This window comes from Saccopteryx bilineata, chromosome 4, assembly GCF_036850765.1.
Source record: "Saccopteryx bilineata isolate mSacBil1 chromosome 4, mSacBil1_pri_phased_curated, whole genome shotgun sequence".
Taxonomy (NCBI): domain Eukaryota; kingdom Metazoa; phylum Chordata; class Mammalia; order Chiroptera; family Emballonuridae; genus Saccopteryx; species Saccopteryx bilineata.
The window spans coordinates 158,809,662-158,828,527 of NC_089493.1; the positions used below are offsets into that span (position 1 = coordinate 158,809,662).

At 42.3% G+C, this 18,866-nt stretch overlaps 1 protein-coding gene across 3 annotated transcripts in view; it reads left to right on the forward strand.

Moving 5' to 3' along the window:
* Positions 1–18,847, forward strand: part of RNF130 (ring finger protein 130) — a 154,058-nt gene extending 135,211 nt beyond the window's left edge. For 2 of the 3 annotated variants that reach the window (XM_066272458.1, XM_066272460.1), the window contains 2 exons: positions 13,883–13,970; positions 17,322–18,847. In XM_066272458.1, coding sequence (XP_066128555.1) covers positions 13,883–13,934 — 52 coding nt within the window. In that variant the 3' untranslated portion in view covers positions 13,935–13,970; positions 17,322–18,847. Of the gene's footprint in view, positions 1–13,882 lie in introns of all 3 variants that reach the window. The other variant, XM_066272457.1, reaches the window with a different exon arrangement.
* Positions 18,848–18,866: the final 19 nt, after the last annotated feature.

The window sequence follows — 18,866 nt, forward strand, 5'->3', positions numbered from 1 at the left end:
ACATATGAGAAAGCAATCAATGAACAACTAAGGCGTCACAACGAAAAACTAATGATTGATGCTTCTCATCTCTCTCTGTTCCTGTCTGTCTGTCCCTATCTATCCCCCCCCCCCTATCTCTGTCTCTGTAAAAAAATAAATAAAAATGTCAAATTAGTACAAGAGGCTGTAAGGGAAAAAGGACATGTCCCTCCCATCCTGAACCAGTCCCCCAACCCCGGCAGAGCCTGCTGCTGTGTGTATACTGCCAGAGAGATTTTGTACATTTAGAAATATGTTCTTTCATACACTCTTTACTAAAAGAATTATTACCATAATATACATATTGCCCTTCCCCAACAAAATCTCTTCTACACATAGCTGTAAAAACAGTTTACCTATTGGTCACTGATCAATTTATTTCCCTTTAGCCCAAGGGAGGGGGGACATTTCTGAGGCTTTCAGCCAAACAAAAGAACCCCTGCCTTATATCCATAGAAGAGAGTAACAGATGACAGTTATATGTGACAAATTAACATTGGGTGTTTTAAAGTTTGAATGTAATCCCTAAGAAAACTTTACACCTTTGAAGTTTTAAAATCTCAGAATGGTTTCACCAATACTGTCACAGACACTCTAATGGTTCCATTTGTAAGTAGTAGGACCTATGCTTTTGTGTTTCCTGTCTTCATCTTAACCTGGCAAGTTTCTCCTAAATGACTCTACACAATTCTGTTCCCATTTTACATCTACACCAACAATTCCCTCAAGACATAGGCAATCTTCCATTTGCTCTTTGCTAGAAATGAATCAGAAAACATGTAGTTAACAAAATTTAAGACCAAGACTATAGGAAACAGTAGATTATCCAAAAAAGAATATGTGGCTTGACCAAGCAGTTGCTTAGTGGATAGAGCGTCAGACTGGGACATAGAGGACCTAGGTTCAAACCCCAAGGTCGCTGGCTTGAGCGTGGGTTCATATGGTTTGAGCAAGGTTCACCAGCTTGAGCCCAAGGTCACTGGCTTGAACAAGGGGTCACTTGGTCTGCCATAGCCCCCCGATCAAGGCACATATGAGAAAGCAGTCAATGAACAACTAAGGTCCCGCCACAAAGAATTGATGCTTCTGATCTCTCTTCCCTCCTGTCTGTCTATCCCTATCTGTTCCTCTCTCTGTCTCTCTCTGTCTCTCTGTCTCTCTCTGTCTCTCTCTCTCTCTCTCTCTCACACACACACACACACACACACACACAGAATATGTGGATCATAATATTCTCCAATATTTGAAGATTATTGTACATTGTATGTACATACAAATCTATCTGTACCCTTCTCTTTAATATTAACAAATATAGTGTGTTGAATCAATTCTAAAGGACATTTCAGTTATTTTAAGTCTTTATAATCTTTATGAAGGCCATATAACTGCCAGAATCAATGAGATCCATAAATAGCAAGTGGTGATTAATTTCTGAGTTCTTGATTGTCTCTTAGTGCAAAAGCCCTCTTTATGTCATGCTGAGATAGTTCCAACTTAAAGCTATTTGGACACAAATTAATGATTCCTAATTGGGATTGTATACATCCCAATCAACTCAATTTTATGTAGTATTTATGAGCACTGTCAACATAAAACAACTTCAAAACCTGTAAGGATTTTTTATGGTTTATTTGAGCCAAACTGTCGACAGTTGCGGGGAAGCAGTCTCAGTGGATTGAAAAAATGCTCAAAAAATGGCAGTTTCACCACTTATTTTATTCATCAGAATCAAAGGGGAAGATGTAAGAGGCTTACATGAAATTGATTGGTGATAGATTAGGGAGGCGGGAGAAAGCAAAGCAGAGAAATCTCTGGATTTAAGTATAGAGTAAAAGTGTATAAAGTATGCTGAAACTTCTTTTACATAGGCAGGAACAAGACAGTTAACAGTTAATGGTTCACATAACAATAACAATGAGCCTAACCTGTGGTGGTGCAGTGTATACAGTGTCGACCTGGACCACTGAGGTTGCAGGTTCAAAACCCTGGGCTTGCCTGGTCAAGGTACATATGGGAGTTGATGCTTCCTGCTCCTCCCCCTCCCCCCCCCCTCTCTCCTCTCTAAAATGAATAAAGTCTTTAAAAAATTTTTATTTAAAAAAAAACAATAATAATGAGGGGGTGGGTATCTGTTGGCTCCTGCTCTGGTGGAATGTCTGGCCTGATGGAAAAAAAAGATGGCCTTTACATTCCAAAGGCATGTTATCAGTTACATTATTGCAGGTGCAAAAGACAACAGACAGGCTTGAGTAAAAGTAAGCATTGACCTTTATTGAGAGAGAACACCTCCCTAGGACTACCCACTATAAACTGCTTTTACCTAGAAAAGTTTAATTTAGACCAGCGGTAGTCAACCTTTTTATACCTACCGCCCACTTTTGTATCTCTGTTAGTAGTAAAATTTTCTAACTGCCCACCGGTTCCACAGTAATGGTGATTTATAAAATAGGGAAGTAACTTTACTTTATAAAATAAGCAGAGTTACAAGTTAAAGCATATAATAATTACTTACCAAGTACTTTATGTTGAATTTTCGCTAAGTTTGGCAGAATAAATCTTTATAAAACAACTCACTATAGTTAAATCTATCTTTTTATTTATACTTTGGTTGCTCCGCTACTGCCCACCATGAAAGCTGGAACGCCCAGTAGTGGGAGGTAGGGACCAGGTTGACTACCACTGATTTAGACCATCTTGAGTGTTTACTTTAGGTCTCTGAGTTTGCAAGGCCATTGTACAGGGCTCATCAGAGCTTGTCAGGTTTAGTTCGTGGTCCTTTTATTTTTTCCATCCACAGTTTCCCCTTTTGGTCATAAATCAGTTCGAAGGATGCACTGATGATGTTGGGCAAATGAGTTTGTAAAATTTGTGTTATTTGAGTTTGTTCACTTTTATTGTTAAAAATGGTGCTGGCTAGCGCCAGGTATGTGATCTGTGAAATTGCTAATTACCTTTCTGCTTGGAAAGGGCCATTGTTATGCTAATGTGTGCTAAAGGAGAGGTTTGGTGCCAGAAAAGTTTTAAAAGGAGAGAAGGAGGAGAGAGGAGAAGCCAAGATGGCAGGGAAAGAGAGAGAAGCCAGTTTTGCAGAGTAAGAAGCCATGTTGGCAGATGGGAACCAGAGGTGAGGGGCTTTGGAACTGGTGGGGCTTTTGATTCTAGGAGGAACCAGAGAAGATTCTCCTGGTTGTGGAACAGGTTAATGTATCAGTAGCTTTGTGAGCTCTGAATGAAAGGCAAAGTGTTTTTCCCTATGTGTGTTGTTCATCGGCCGGTACAAGTCTTGAATGAAGGAATGGCCCACCCTTTTTTGGCTCTACTGTTTCTTTACCATCTGCCCAAATCCAGTGAGAACCTGCATGTGAATGGCCACAACAGCAGCAGCCCCTGGCCATACAGATGACCAACCTTTTTCTTGGATAATATAGTCCCACCGTGCTCGGAAGGCTCATTCCTAGGAAATCTCAAAGTCAGCATTTGTCTGGCTGAACAGAGTGGACCACTGGGGATGGAACAAGACCATAACCTCAGATGACATTCAAGGCCAAATTATTTAAAAGAAAGGCAGGTAAATGGGAGGCAGTCAGGTCTTATAGGCCTTTATTAAGAAAAAAAAACAAAAACACTTTGGATCATTTTTTTACTCTGTAAGTTATTATGACCCAAATTTTTTGCTGTCTGTTTTACTTTTCTGTATTTTGCATCTAGTGTAACATTTATTTATAGTTTGAGGGCACTATACACGTCTTTAGTTTTAATAATTTGACCATGAGATGAGTTTCTATTTACTATGGTTTATATACTTCCTATCAGAAGTACTCAAGTGCAGTTATTAATCTGATGCCCATTTGTTGTGCAATTAGAAGCTTTAACTTGAAGGTAATTAGGCCAAGGATTTAAGAACACAATACTGTAAATTACAGTTAATATTTAAAAATTCCAGAGGACAGCAGGACAGCAAATTTCTTAAGTAAATTTCCTATGCCTTAGCAGTAGTTATAGAGGGCCATGATTTTATAGCCACTTTCTTTGAAATTCTTAAAACACGTATCTCTTTTTTATTTTTTAGCAATAGATTTTGCTTTGAAAGAGAAGCCATATTAGAGCATTGACAATACCTAAGTTATCTTATACACCTTTAGCAATTATAATAACAGTTGGATTATATGCACAAGGCTTAAAAAAAAGAACACGTCTATTATTAATTAATGGTTACAGTATTAGCAGACAGGTAAAGACAAACTAATAAAGTTCCACATTAAGTTTTGAGTATACAGGCTTTGTCAATGTCTTGGGAAAGCTGTCTGTCTCTAATGTTGGCTGCTGCTCATCCTCTACTGTAGGTAGAGGCAAATGTGAGACAGGAGCAGAGGTACTTTCATGGTGAAGCATCTGATAATGTCTCTTCTAACAATGCTGGAGAGTCTTTAATGTCTTTTTTTGATGGACAAAATTCTTCTAGTTGCAAGTCATGGTCTTTGAAGTCTTTGTCTACTGGGAGCATATTGTGAAATGAACTGGTTACTAATTTATTAATTTTTTTCTTTTTTTTTTACAAGAGAGAAAGAGGGGGGGACAGACATGGACAGACAGGAGAGAGATGAGAAGCATCAATTCTTTGTTGCGGCATCTTAGTTCATTGATTGCTTTCTCATATGTGCCTTGATCAGGGGGCTTCAGCTGAGCCAGTGACCCCTTGCTCAAGCCAGGGGTAATTAGGCCTCTATAACTACTGCTAAGGCATAGGAAATTTACTTAAGAAATTTGCTGTCCTCTGGAATTTTTAAATATTAACTGTAATTTACAGTATTGTGTTCTTAAATCCTTGGCCTAATTACCTGCATTCAAGCCAGTGACCTTGGGCTCAAGATGGTGAGCCCATGTTCAAGCCGGATGAGCCCACTCTCAGGCTGGCAAACTCAGGGTTTCCAATATAGGTCCTCAGTATCTTAGGCCAGCGCTCTAATCCACTGCGCCACCACCTTGTCAGGCTATTAATTTTTTTAAACTGGTTAATAAGCCCTCAACAATAATATAGAATGTCTCCTTTTAGCAAAGTTTGCTCCTATTTCCCTTCATCCAGATACATAGGGCAGCCAGTGATTATTTCAGAAGAAGGTGAGGTTTATGTTTACCAAAAGGAGTAGATCTCAGGTTGAGGAGCACTGTAGGGAGAGCTTTTGGCCAACAACTTAAAAGCTTATTGTAGAATAGGCCAAATAGTACAAATAAATTGCATTATTTTTTTTAGTAAAATGAGTCCCTCAGTCACTAACTTAGAGAAAATTCCCCAATTCAGAATAAATTCCCCCCCCCCCAATAATTTACCTACCATTTAGATTCTAGCTCTCCTAAAATGAAATGCCTCAACTCAGAGGGGACGGACATTAAATCATAACATATTGTACCTCTAAAATGGTGGCATTTGGCCTGACCTGTGGGGGTGCAAAATAAAGTGTCAGCCTGGAATGCTGAGGTCCCCTGTTCAAAACCCTGGGCTTGCCTGGTCAAGGAACATATGGGAATTGATGCTTCCTGTTCCTCCCCCTTTCTTTCTCTCCCTCTCTCTCTAAAAATCTAAAACGGTGGCATTTGGACAAAGTCTAATTGCCCTATATCAGTTAGACATATAGAATGATTTTCTAGTGGACATACAGAAATATTTGCTATATGCTTTGAATTAAAGTAGCATAATATTGTTTACTTTATAAAATCATCTTTTTAGCATCCTAATGTGTTAGCTCATGTACCTGTTAAAGCATAGGTAATTAAACCCCTGTTGGCAAGGTTGGTTTGGTTGGGTCCAAGCCATCTTTTTGCCAGTGACAAAGGTTCCCCTTTTTGCTGCTATATTTTCTTTTTCTCTGCAGTCATCTGTAGGCACTGTAAGGGATACTGTTACTGATTTAAACATCAGCAAGAAGAACTCTCATGTCTGGATGGCTTGACTATTTAGTTTCCTTTTGCTTCTATGGTGGTAGCTTTAGTGTCCTAAAGTTTTGATAATTGACTATTTTTTTGGTTGCTGTATGGCATTTAAAATTTTTACAACCCATCTCCGACCTTTATGGGTTGTCCTGAGGAGGTTAAGAAACCTCGCTTCTGTCTGACCAGGCAGTGGCACAGTGGATAGAGAGTCTGACTGGGATGTGAAGGACCCGGGTTTGAGACCCCAAGGTCGCCAGCTTGAGCATGGGCTCATCTAGTTTGAGCAAAAGCTCACCAGCTTAGACCCAAGGTCGCTGGCTCGAGCAAGGGGTTACTCAGTCTGCTGAAGGCCCGTGGTCAAGGCACATATGAGAAAGCAATCAATGAACAACTAAGGCAGGGGTCCCCAAACTACGGCCCGCGGGCCGCATGTGGCCCCCTGAGGCCATTTATCTGGCCCCCACGGCACTTCCGGAAGGGGCACCTCTTTCATTGGTGGTCAGTGAGAGGAGCATAGTTCCCATTGAAATACTGGTCAGTTTGTTGATTTAAATTTACTTGTTCTTTATTTAAAATATTGTATTTGTTCCCATTCTGTTTTTTTTTACTTTAAAATAAGATATGTGCAGTGTGCATAGGGATTTGTTCATAGTTTTCTTTATAGTCCGGCCCTCCAACGGTCTGAGGGACAGTGAACTGGCCCCCTGTGTAAAAAGTTTGGGGACCCCTGAACTAAGGTGTCGCAACAAAAAACTGATGATTGATGCTTCTCATCTCTCTCCGTTCCTGTCTGTCTGTCCCTATCTATCCCTCTCTGTGTCTCTGTAAAAAAAAAGAAAAAAAAAAGAAACCTCGCTTCTTTTATAACATTCCAAAGTCATATGTTATACTAAATGCATAGTGACTATCAGTGTAAATGTTGGCTACTTGAGTTTTTTCTAATTTATAAGCCCAGGTCAGCGTATTTATTTTGGGTTGCTGGGCAGATTTTATTTCAGGTAAATAAGAATTGTGTTCACCATGGAAGTTTTTGCATGTTCAGCTTGTAATGTCCCTGTTTATTTTAGAGAAGATTTATCTCTAATCAAATTAAGTCAGTATTTTCAGTAGGAGTTTCCTGTAAATTATATTCCTATGGACAAGAAGGTGGTCAGTAAGTAAGACACAATTGTGGGTGTCTTCATCCTATAAAAAGGGTTAACAAAGTTGCAGGGTTAAGATGATTACAAAGTTAAGCCAATTGATTGACAGAAATGTTGAGTGTGATAAAGAGTTTAATAAAGAGAGTCCATAACTATCTTTTCTGCTTGTTTACATTACATGGCTGTAGTCGAGATAGCCCTTTTCTAGGGAGGGGGCCCTTTTGTTACTGAATCAAATTGCTGACTATAATATTTTATAGGTCTGTGATGATCTCCATGTTCTTGAATTAAAACTTTTTATGTAAATTTGATTTTAGTAATAAAGACTTGTAACCTAATTGTGATAATATCCAGTCAAACCCAGGAATCCTGTAAACTGTTTTGTTTTTGAAAGATGGGATTCCTCTGAGCTTTTAGGGTTAATTAGTAGCCCATTTTTAAATGTGAGATAACCCAAGTATATCACTGGAAGTAAAGAGAATCAGAGCTTGTCCGAGAGCATAAAGTATATTACGTATATATTGGATTAGAGTAAAATCTCTGGAAAATTTAGCACTATTCAAATCAGCTTTTAGTATCTAAGAGAATAGATGGGATACTTTGTATATCCCTAGGGCATTACTGTCCAACTAAACTTATACCCTTCCCAGGTGAAAGCAAAAAGGTATTCCTGTCCCTTATTTTACAGACATGCTTAAACAAGCACTACATGACTTTATTATTATTGAAAAATATTGGCTATCCAAAGGAATAGCTAGTAATAGATTATGTGTTTGGAACCATAGGATGTCTGGGAATAACTTTCATTTATAACTTTGAGATTCTGTATAAATCTCTATTTTACTGGAAAATTAGAGTTACAAGGGCTTGTATATAGAATTATAAATCCCCTTTTTAAGTAATCTAGTATAATGGTCTTAATTCCAGCTAGTGTATGAGATCTTAAAGGATATTGATGAATCTTGTCAATACTGTATCTGTACTGAAAAAGGCCCAAAGTTGCATTGGAATGTCCTGCAACAAACGTTTCAGTCTCAAGATTATTTTCCTTTCATGGAAATTCCTTTAAAATTGTTATTTTCCCAATTGGTGTAGTATTTGATTTACTTCTAAATAATTGGTTTTAAAGAAATTTTACCCTATTATGTTAACAGGGGCAAACTTGATTAACAAAATATATATCACCTCTCAATTTTCCCTTATTGGAAAGGGACAGATTTTGATTTAACAATCATTGGTTGATTACATATTCCTTCCATTTATACATAAGCTTTACTCTGAGGTAGAAGGCAACTTAGTTAGGGTTAAGAACAGATAAAGTAGCCTAACCAGGCAGTGGCGCAGTGGATAGAGCGTCAGACTGGGATGCGGAGGACCCAGGTTCAAGACCCTGAGGTCCTCAGCTTGAGCGCAGGCTCATCTGGTTTGAGCAAAGCTTGGACCCAAGGTCCCTGGCTTGAGCAAGAGGTTACTCAGTCCGCTGTAGCCCCATAGTCAAGGCACATATGAGAAAGCAATCAATGAAAAACTAAGGTGTCACAACGAAAAACTAAATAATTGATGCTTCTCATCTCTCTTTGTTCCTGTCTGTCTGTATCTCTCTCTCTCTGTAAAAAAATAATAAAATAAAAAATAATATAAAATTAATACATTTAAAAAAAACAGATTAAGTAGCACCCAGCATTTACAAGGAACCTTAGTGATTTCCCCTTTTTAATGGTAATTCTAATTTCTCCTAAACTATTAGTAAGGAGAAGGGGAAATACCTTTTCACAGTCCTTGAGACAACTATATGCTTACTTCTGTTTCTATTATTACATACATATTTTAATCCCATTTCAGTTTCCTATAATTTTTTTAATTAATTAAATTTTTTTTTTTTTTACAGAGACAGAGAGTCAGAGGGCTAGACAGGGACAGACAGACAGAAAGGGAGAGAGATGAGAAGCATCATTCATTAGTTTTTCGTTGTGCGTTGCAACACCTTAATTGTTATTGATTGCTTTCTCATATATGCCTTGACCGTGGGCCTTTAGCAGACCAAGTAACCCTTGCTCGAGCCAGTGACCTTGGGCTCAAGCTGGTGAGCTTTTGCTCAAACCAGATGAGCCCTCGCTCTAGCTGGAGACCTCGAGGTCTCGAACCTGGGTCTTCCGCAACCCAGTCCGACACTCTATCCACTGCGCCACCATCCGGTCAGGCAGTTTCCTATAATTTTTAAGGTTACCTGGTTTTCTACAATAAAAACAGACTTCTCTACAAGAGTTTCTCAGCAAACCCTATTTAGTAATTGTGATGCTTTACTCCTAAAAACCAGTAAATATATTATTTGGAACAGGTCAGAATAGCCAGGATCACATGTTCTAACAGTTACATTCCTTTGTGAACCTATCAGGGTCCCCGATAAAAATCAGGGAAATCTTTCATGTAGGTTAATTCTGTTCTACTCTAAAGAATATACACAGTTGCTGGTTCCCCTCTGATTGAGACTAGCTTTCCTCCAAAGGGAGCTGCTAGAATTCTTGGATTATTCTTGTTCAAATTCCTATTCTTAATTGGCCCTGGGTCAGTAGGGAGTGGTCATAGAGGAGACAGAGGAAGAAGAAGGAAGAAGAGAGGGGAAGGGTGAGTCCAGATAAGGAAGCTCAGTTAGAAAATATAGTGGAGGAGCTGTGGAAGGGGAGGAAAGGGGCATTGGAATTCATTAACTTCAGAGGCCTTTAGTTCAGAGACAGTCTCAAAAAAAATTTTTTTTTCTATAAAGAATTTATCTGTGCTTCTCCCAGAAGCTTCTATTTCCAATCAATATATACTTTATATTCATTCAATATGAACTTTAGAGCCGGCATTTTCTCTGTGTGTGTGTGTATTTTTCTGAAGCTAGAAACGGGGAGAGATAGTCAGACAGAATCCCGCATGCGCCCGACTGGGATCCACCCGGCACGCCCACCAGGGGGTGACGCTCTGCCCACCAGGGGGCGATGCTCTGCCCCTCCGGGGTGTCGCTCTGCCGCAACCAGAGCCACTCTAGCGCCTGGGGCAGAGGCCAAGGAGCCATCCCCACCGCCTGGGCCATCTTTGCTCCAACGGAGCCTCGGCTGCAGGAGGGGAAGAGAGAGACAGAGAGGAAGGAGAGGGGGAGGGGTGGAGAAGCAGATGGACGCTTCTCCTGTGTGCCCTGGCCGGGAATCGAACCCGGGACTTCTGCACGCCAGGCCGACGCTCTACCACTGAGCCAACGGGCCAGGGCCGAGAGCCGGCATTTTCTAATTGAGCGTGCAGAAAAATCACTTTGGAGGTATCACAAGTTCCTCACTTTGACCATTTCAAGCTGAAATTTTTCCATTACAGTAGATACTTGCAAGTTAACTTTGAATTTAACCTGCAGGATTATTAATGGGGGGCTGATGTTCCTGGGACTTGTTGACTTAAAGGTATGATTTCCCATGTTAATTTTAATTTTCTTTGTATATCTGCAGAGTCTGAACAAATTTCTAGGGATATTGTGTAGTGGGTTCAAGAGAGCTGCTTGTGGGTTGCGCTCTAAGGGAATTACTTATTCCAAGTCATCTCAAACCCTCTTATGTGTCTCGGTTTCTCTCCCAAGCTGCCTAATACAACTGTGAGGACTCAGAGGGCTAGGTAACCAGCCTTCATGTGTGCATTGCCAGATGAGTCAATTGTTTAATTACAGTTGAATTTGGAAATCCCTATGGGACAACCTACATGTCATGAGGAGTGATGCCCTCTTGACAACTCCACAGAGATTTATTTATTTATTGTATTAAGTGAGAGGCAGGGAGGCAGAGAAACATGCAGCCTGACCAGGATCCACCTGGCACGCCCACTAGGGGGCAATGCTCTGCCGGCCAGGGCTGGCAACGATTTCTTCATTCTGACACAAAAGCACCCACTATAGAAGGAAAATTAATAAAGCAGATTTTATTAAAATGTAAGGCCCTGGCCGGTTGGCTCAGTGGTAGAGCGTTGGCCTGCTGTGCAGGAGTCCCGGGTTCAGTTCTCAGCCAGAGCACACAGGAGAAGTACCCATCTGCTTCTCCACCCCACCCCTCTTCTTCTTCTCTGTCTCTCTTTTCCCCTCCCGCAGCCGAGGCTCCACTGGAGCAAAGTTGGCCTGGGCGCTGGGGATGGCTCTATGGCCTGTGCCTCAGGTGCTAGAATGGCTCTGGTTGCAACAGAGCAATGCCCCAGATGGGCAGAGCATCGCCCCCTGGTGGGCATGCCGGAGTCTGTCTGACCGTCTCCCCGTTTCCAACTTCAGAAAAATACAAAAAAATAAATAAATTAATTAATTAATTAAATTTTTTTCTCTTCAAAGGGGATTATTAAGAAAATAAAAAAGACATGATTGGGTCAGTGGTAGAGCATTGGCCTGGCGTATGGATGTCCCAGGTTCAATTCCTGGGCAGGTTACACAGGATAAGCAACCATCTGCTTTTCCACCCTTCCCCACTTCTCTCTCTCTCTCTCTCTCTCTCTTTCCCTCCCGCAGCCATGGCTTGATTGGTTTGGGTGTTATCACCCAGGGCACTGAGGATGGCTCTGTGGAGCCTCTGCCTCAGGTGCTAAAAATAGCTCAGTTGTAAACATGGCCCCAAATGGGCAGAGCATCTATCCCAGATGGGTGTTGCTGGGTGGATCCCGGTCAAGGTGCATGTGGGAATCTGTCTCTCTATCTCCCCTCCTCTTACTTAGAAAACAGAAGAAGAAAAAAAATTTTTTTAAAAGAAAAGAAAAAGGCAAGCCACAGACTGGGAAAAAATATTGGCAAAACATGTATGTCTGACAAAGGAATTGTGTCCAGAATATATATATATTAGGAAACATTAGGACGAATCAGCACAGTCGTGTTATTTAGAGACACAGAGGTGTGTGTGTGTGTGTGTGTGTATAAAATTTTTAAAACTCTTACAACTCAACAATAGGAAGACAACCCAATTTTTTAAATGGGCAGAAGATTTGGACAAAAAGCACATGAGAAGGTGCCAGATATCAGGGAAATGCAAACTAACACCACAGTGAGATACTACTACACTCCTGCTATGGCTAACATGTAAAACAGTGACTAAGTGTTGGTGAGGATGCCGAGGAGCTAGAGCTCACACACTGCTGGTACAATGCTCAATAGTTCAATCATTTATAGAAAAGTCAACTTACACCTGTGCAGCCTTTCGCTCCTGGGTATCTACCCGAGGGAAATGGCAATCAGACTCATTCACACATGTTCATAGCACCTTTATTTGTTAGAGCCAATAACCTACTATAAGTCTAGAGAGATCCAAACTCACCTGCATTTACCTGGGGGTAGGAGTAGGGTGGGAAGAAGTATGCATCACCAGGAAGTCTACAGAGATGTACTCTGTCTTGATTCCAATGAAAGTTTCAGGGATGTGTAGAGAGGTCAAAACTCATCAAATTATAAACTTTAACCTGACCAGGCGGTGGCACAGTGGATAGAGGGTCAGACTGGGATGTGGAGGACCCTGGTTTGAAACCCCGAGGTCACCAGCTTAAGCACAGGCTCATCTGGTTTGAGCAAGTCTCACCAGCTTGAGCCCAAGGTCGCTGGCTTGAGCAAGGGGTCACTTACTCTGCTGTAGCCCCCTGGTCAAGGCACATATGAGAAAGCAATCAATGAACAACTAAGGTGTCGAAACAAAGAATTGATGCTTCTCATCTCTCTCCCTTCCTGTCTGTCCCTATCTGTCCCTCTCTCTGACTCTGTCTCTGTCACACACAAAAAAATTATATATTTTAAATATGTGCGTTTTGTTGTATGTCAGTTATACCCCAATAAAGCTGTAAGACAAAACACAGTTATTAAAATAAAAGAAAATTTAAGCATGGCTTAGCTCTGAATAGCACAAAAAGTCAAATAATGTAAACACTGAATTTTTTATCAAAATATAGTTATATTGGGGCAATGGAAAAATGTGTGGATGTGGTAAAGGGGAAGATGGGGGAAATCCTGCATAGTGTGTGTTCAGCAGGTAAATCTAAGCCTGGAAACATTAGGAAGGATCAGCACAGGCATGTTATTTAGAGACACGGAGGTAAATATGCCACAAATCACCTCAAATGGAAGTCTCTGAAGAAGGGGGACCACATATTACTGGTCTTAACACATGTGGGATGAACTCTCTGAACCATGTGAAGGTTTAACTTTAAATAAAAACTTTTAGTGCACTATCAGAGCCTCAAAGTCATAGCCTTGGTCTGCCCAAAGATGAAGGGACTCTGTGCGCCTCACCCTGGCTCAGAGAGGAGGTGTGAGAGTTTCCAAATGATTGCAGGTCCCTGCTGGAATTCTTCGGGTTTGTAAGTAGAGGCTTTGTAGAAGCATCAGGCAGCTTTCTCTCTTTTTTTTTTTTAATTTTATTTTATTCATTTTTTAGAGAGGGGAGGGTAGGAGCTGGAAGCATCAATTCCCATACGTGCCTTGACCAGGCAAGCCCAGGGTTTTGAACCGGCAACCTCAGCATTTCCAGGTCGATGCTTTATCCACTGTGCCACCACAGATCAGGCGGCAGCTTTCTCTTTGAAGAGTGGTTAATCTTTTGGGGACCCAAACATTGGCATTTACATGTTTAAAGTGTATGTAAATTGAGGGATGCCTGAATTCTTTCATAAGAACCCAAAACATAGACAAGTATTTGAGAAAATGTGATGCCTTGAAGATAATTCACCTTCTTTCCTCCAAGCCACGTGGGAAGTGTGGGAAGTACCGGCCTGATGACCTAGTGAGTCTGTTTTTCTTGTTCCTTCTCCAGGTGGTCACTTCTTTCATCGAAGCTCTCTGTCCCCTCGGAGCCTGGTTTATGAAAGTGAATTATCCACAATCGAACCTTCTTTGGACATGTATGATGAAAACAAAACCTGATTTTTTTTAAATGGGCTGTTGGGGGTCACCTCTTTTGTGACTTGGTTTATGATCACCTTTCCCATTTTGTGTTCTCTGTCAATACCCCTTCTGGAACAATGACAGTGTTTTCCGAGCTCAGGTTGAGGCTCAGGGTTAAATTGCAAAGTTCCCCCAAGGTGAGGCTTGGAGGACAGCCTTTTGCTCTGGTGACCTGGTGGCACCAAAAACCTGCCCAAAGCTGGCCACTGAACACGGGCCCCGAGTAGCCTGGCTATTTGCAGAGAAGAGGTGGCCCAAGGGTTAATGTTGCATCGCAAACATGTCTCTGAGTAATCACATGCTGTGTCACGGTGATGTTGACATTTTTAAATTTTATTTTATATTTAATGCCTTTGTGCTTCCCACTTAGGATGCATACTAATGCCCGCAGGCATGCTTCTTACTGACGCAGGCACAAGTTGCTACTGTGTGGCCTGCTCTATGTTTTCCTATCTCTTACTCTACTTTCTGTTAAAGGGCCTCTTTCTAAAGGTTCCTGAGAGAAATCTTGCCTCCTCTGGTCTGACCTTGCCTCAGAAACTGACCACCCAGAGCACCACGACGGGGCTGCAGGTGGGCGGTACAGGACAAGCTGTTGTCCATGTTGTCAGAGAGGATGATGTAAGGTATCATTGCTTAAGTGACCACCAAAACACAGAAGGCCCTGTCTCCGAGGCCTGTGGATTTATTTGCTTGGCAACCACCAAGGTGTGGAGGAGGAGGCCAGCCTGGCAATGATGTCAGGGTGACAGCCCATGGGTGTCAAAATCAGAATGACTCTAAGTGCTTTCTTGAGACGATCACACCACCTCCTTGTTGTTAGACACCAGATAAGCACCCTACTTCAGTCTTCACTGGTCCAACCCAGTACCCCGCTGGGCATTGGCGTGAAGAAGACACAGGGGCCTACAAAAAAAGATGCGGTGGCCAGCATAGTGCACAGCTGGGACACGTGCTTTCCCCCCACACCTGGGATGATCAAGTTAACATCACAAGAAACGTGCATATTAAGAATATTCCCAACATGGAACTGTGATAAGCAAATTTATGGAACAAATCTAAGCATCCTTTTTGCTCAAAGATATACCCTAAGTCAGCTTGTTTCTCCTTGTGACATGAGCCACGAAGAGGAGTGGATACATTCAGACCCTCCAAGCCTTGTTGTGAGATCGGAAGCTTCATGCCAAGAATCAGACCCAGCAGCATGCCACACAGACTCATGTCTCCTCACCCTGCTGTTTCTATTGACTCTGTAGGACAGAACTTTGAAGGGAACACTTGCCCTTTTCCACGTGCACTAGCTTCTCTTTATCAGCATCTCTGTTCACGATTTGTTGCTGAGGTGCCTCTGACACAGTTGTGCCCGGAACAAAAACCTTCCGAGAACCAGAGTGGTAACATCTTGCAGGCTCGTCACCTCAGTGTGAGCAGCAGCATTTTGTTTGTAATCATTTGAGGTCGGAACAGTGCAGATTTTTAAGGTTTTGGCAATGTTTTCTTTTTACCTTTTTTATCCAAGGGCTTTTGTTGGTTTCCTTTTTATAGTCTTTGCACTATAAAAATATTTTTGATAAAAACACAGTTTCAGACAGCACTGTTCAGAGACAGGCTTGCCACTGCTTTGCAGTACGGGAATGGAGCTGAGGAAATGCAGCCTGGTCTGCAGGGTTCCAGACTCGCACCTGTATTTGCATTTGGTTCAGCTCATCCCAAGGGAAAGAGGCCTGGCTCTGACACGTTGTCCTTACCACACCATGCTTTCCTGAACCAGAACTCACATCCCAGCAGTGTTTTCTTCTGATTTGTGCAGTCTTACAAAAGCAATTACATTAAATTTCACTTGAAACATCCCTTTACTGAAAAGAAATAAAATTACTCGAGAAGAAATTTAAAATTCAGGCCCCTAAAGATTTCACTTATTGCCTGACCAGGCAGTGGCGCGGTAGACAGAGCGTTGGACTGGGATGTGGAAGAGCTAGGTTCAAACCCCGAGCTCACCAGCTTGAGTGCGGGCTCATCTGGTTTGAGCAAGGCTCACCAGCTTGAGCCCAAGGTTGCTGGCTCAAGCAAGGGGTTCCTCGGTCTGCTGTAGCCCCCAGTCAAGGCACATATGAGAAAGCAATCAATGAACAACTAAGCTGCCACAACAAAGAATTGAGGCTTCTTATCTCTCTCCCTTCCTGTCCCTATCTGTCCCTCTCTCTGACTCTGTCATAAAAAAAAAAAAAAAATTGTCTCACTTATTGATACACTATTTGAATTTCTGGTAAATCTAGGGCACACATTTCCTGCTGAATAACCAAGGAGGCATTTCTTACATGGAGTTCACTCAGAATAGTGCTTCAGAGCCCTACTCGACACCCTTTTCCTGAAAATGGGGGCCACTTTCCTGCTTAGTACATAATGTTCTACCTTTGTCAGGAGGCACAGCAACTTCTCCGTGAAGGTCATACACTTCGGGAACAATGAGGGTGGCATGATTTGTGTCTAATGACAGCCTCTGCTGGCAGTTGTGCTGAGGAGAAATCCTCTGCCAAGCCACCCAGAGATCCTGGCAGGGGACAGGAGGCCAGAGCTGCCTTTGTGTGAGCTTTGTGAGAGCACACCTCAACCCAGGAACCCTTGCCTCTGAGAAGCTCGTGGTTCAGGCAGCAGAGTTTGTTGGCCTGGCAGACATGGTCAGATGAGTGGAGAGGTGCTTTACTCTCATTGTATGAGCATCCCAGTTCACTACACTTACAGCCACCACGGTTCTTACCCAGGCAACGTGTGATTAACTTTGATCGTTTTGGTGGGGGATTGTGGGGACTATTTGAAGAATGGAAGGAGCAGAAGAGTTACTTAAACCACAAACCTCCGTCCCTGCAGCAGACTGCTCTGAGCTGGGCCTGGCTCGAGCTTCTCCCCAGGCCAAGCAGGGGCAGAACTGGCAGCATAACCACAGGATGCACATGGACTGTGGTCTGGAGCAGCCAGAAATTCGGTCGTGACAGTTAAAATGCAAATGTCTCAATTTGGTGATTTTTAACTTCCCAAGGGAAGAACTTCCTATAGTCTTCCTTTCCTATTATTTCAGAGAAATAGGAGAGATGGCTGGTCAGAAAATAGCCCAGCTGTTTGCAGGAGGAGGGCCAGGCTTCCAGTGGCCCTGTGGTGGTGCTGGGTGTGAGCAGGCAGCATGTCTACCCTGGGCTGCTTGCTTCTGCCCTGGGGAAAGACAGGCTCTACCACCAGGTGGTTAAAACACCTTGCAAGGTCTGGTGAACCCTACTTTTTAAGAAACACTCCATTTTCCTGTCCCTTCTCAGGTCCATGAGGCACTTCCCTGAATAGCTGCCAGCCACCCTGATGCCTGCCACAGCCTGTGTCAGAAGTGCAGTCGCTAAGGGTGCAAAAAACAAAATAAGGTTACTAAATTTAATTAACTTGGTGTTTCCTATGGGCTTCATATTTTTATTACCCCTCACACCCAGTTCTTTCCTTGATCTACATGTTAAACAAAACTGGTTTTAACTGAAGAAAAATTAAAATGTTGCCTTGCTGTTAACCTTTATTATTTATGCAGTGTTTCTACTATAGGAATGCAAGGAGGTAGTATTGATATCAGGTCACCTTGACAAGTGGTTGCTGCTCATAAATGTCTTGAAACAAAAACACTGATTTCCAGGAAGTAGGATTTAGAAGGAAAAAGGTAGGATTATAAGACTGATTTTGTCAACAGACCTTTATTATGTTCTCACCATGTGCCACATATATACTCCAAATTCAGGTGAATCCAATGATCATTAAGATTTTAGCTGTTATAGAAAACATTGCCCCTGGCCAGGTAGCTCACTTGATTGGAGCAATCATCCTAATGAACCAAGATTGTGGGTTCGGTCCCTGGTAGGGGCACATGTAGGAATCAACCAATGAATGAAAGCATGTAAAAGTGGAACAACAACAACAAAAAAGAGGCTGGGAGTCCCCTGTACCCATCTTTCACTGTATGTTGTGTCTTGTGTATGTTTTTCCTTCAGTCCTGCAGCGCCTTCCTTTCATGCACACCCACGGCTGAGCTGGTCTCGGCAAGTGGTGCCCAGACATGGGGCCTGATGAACAGGGACCTGCCGAACAGAAACCTGACTGGAACAGGGACTCAATTGGAACAGTGACACAATTGGAAGGACCGCCAGAGCGCTAAGTAAAGAGAAGCTTTGCTTTGGGTACCCTCTCAATGAGTAAAACCTTGTCAGGAGCGAGAGAAAATGGAGAAGATGCACCTACAACCTGGAATCCCCAATCATGCAGATGGAGGTACTAACCCTCCAGACCATGGTGGGACTGATGCAAGCGATGAAGAAGGCAGCTTTCCAACTTGGAGGCAGATAAAAAATCTATGCCAAGAAGCATAGAAACAATTGAAGCAGCAGAAAACTTTGATGACAGCCTCTAATATGACAGTTGCACTTTTTGCTCTGCTTACGGAGACTTCCTCAGGTGCTTGCAACAAAACATCCAGCAATTGATGCAGAGGAAGGCTGCAAGACTGCTTATGCAGCTGTGCAAAAAAAAAATAAGAAGAAGAAGAAGGGGGACAAGTAGGGAAATGGCTGGGGTTTAGACTGTGTTCCTGAGACAAGTCTTTTGTGCAGACTTTGGAACACCGGGTCCTGCGGGGGCAGAATGCTGCCCTTGCCAGCGCTAGAAAAGATTGTTTAAAGGAAAACAGTTGATCCCTATGACCTTTCCTTACATACCTGAAAGACAGTTAACTACCCTTCTATGCACCTGAACCCTCTGTTAATTTACCTAATGAGCAAGGAGACCAATAAATTCAATAAGGCTGCAGTGATATGGGCTCTCAGTACTAG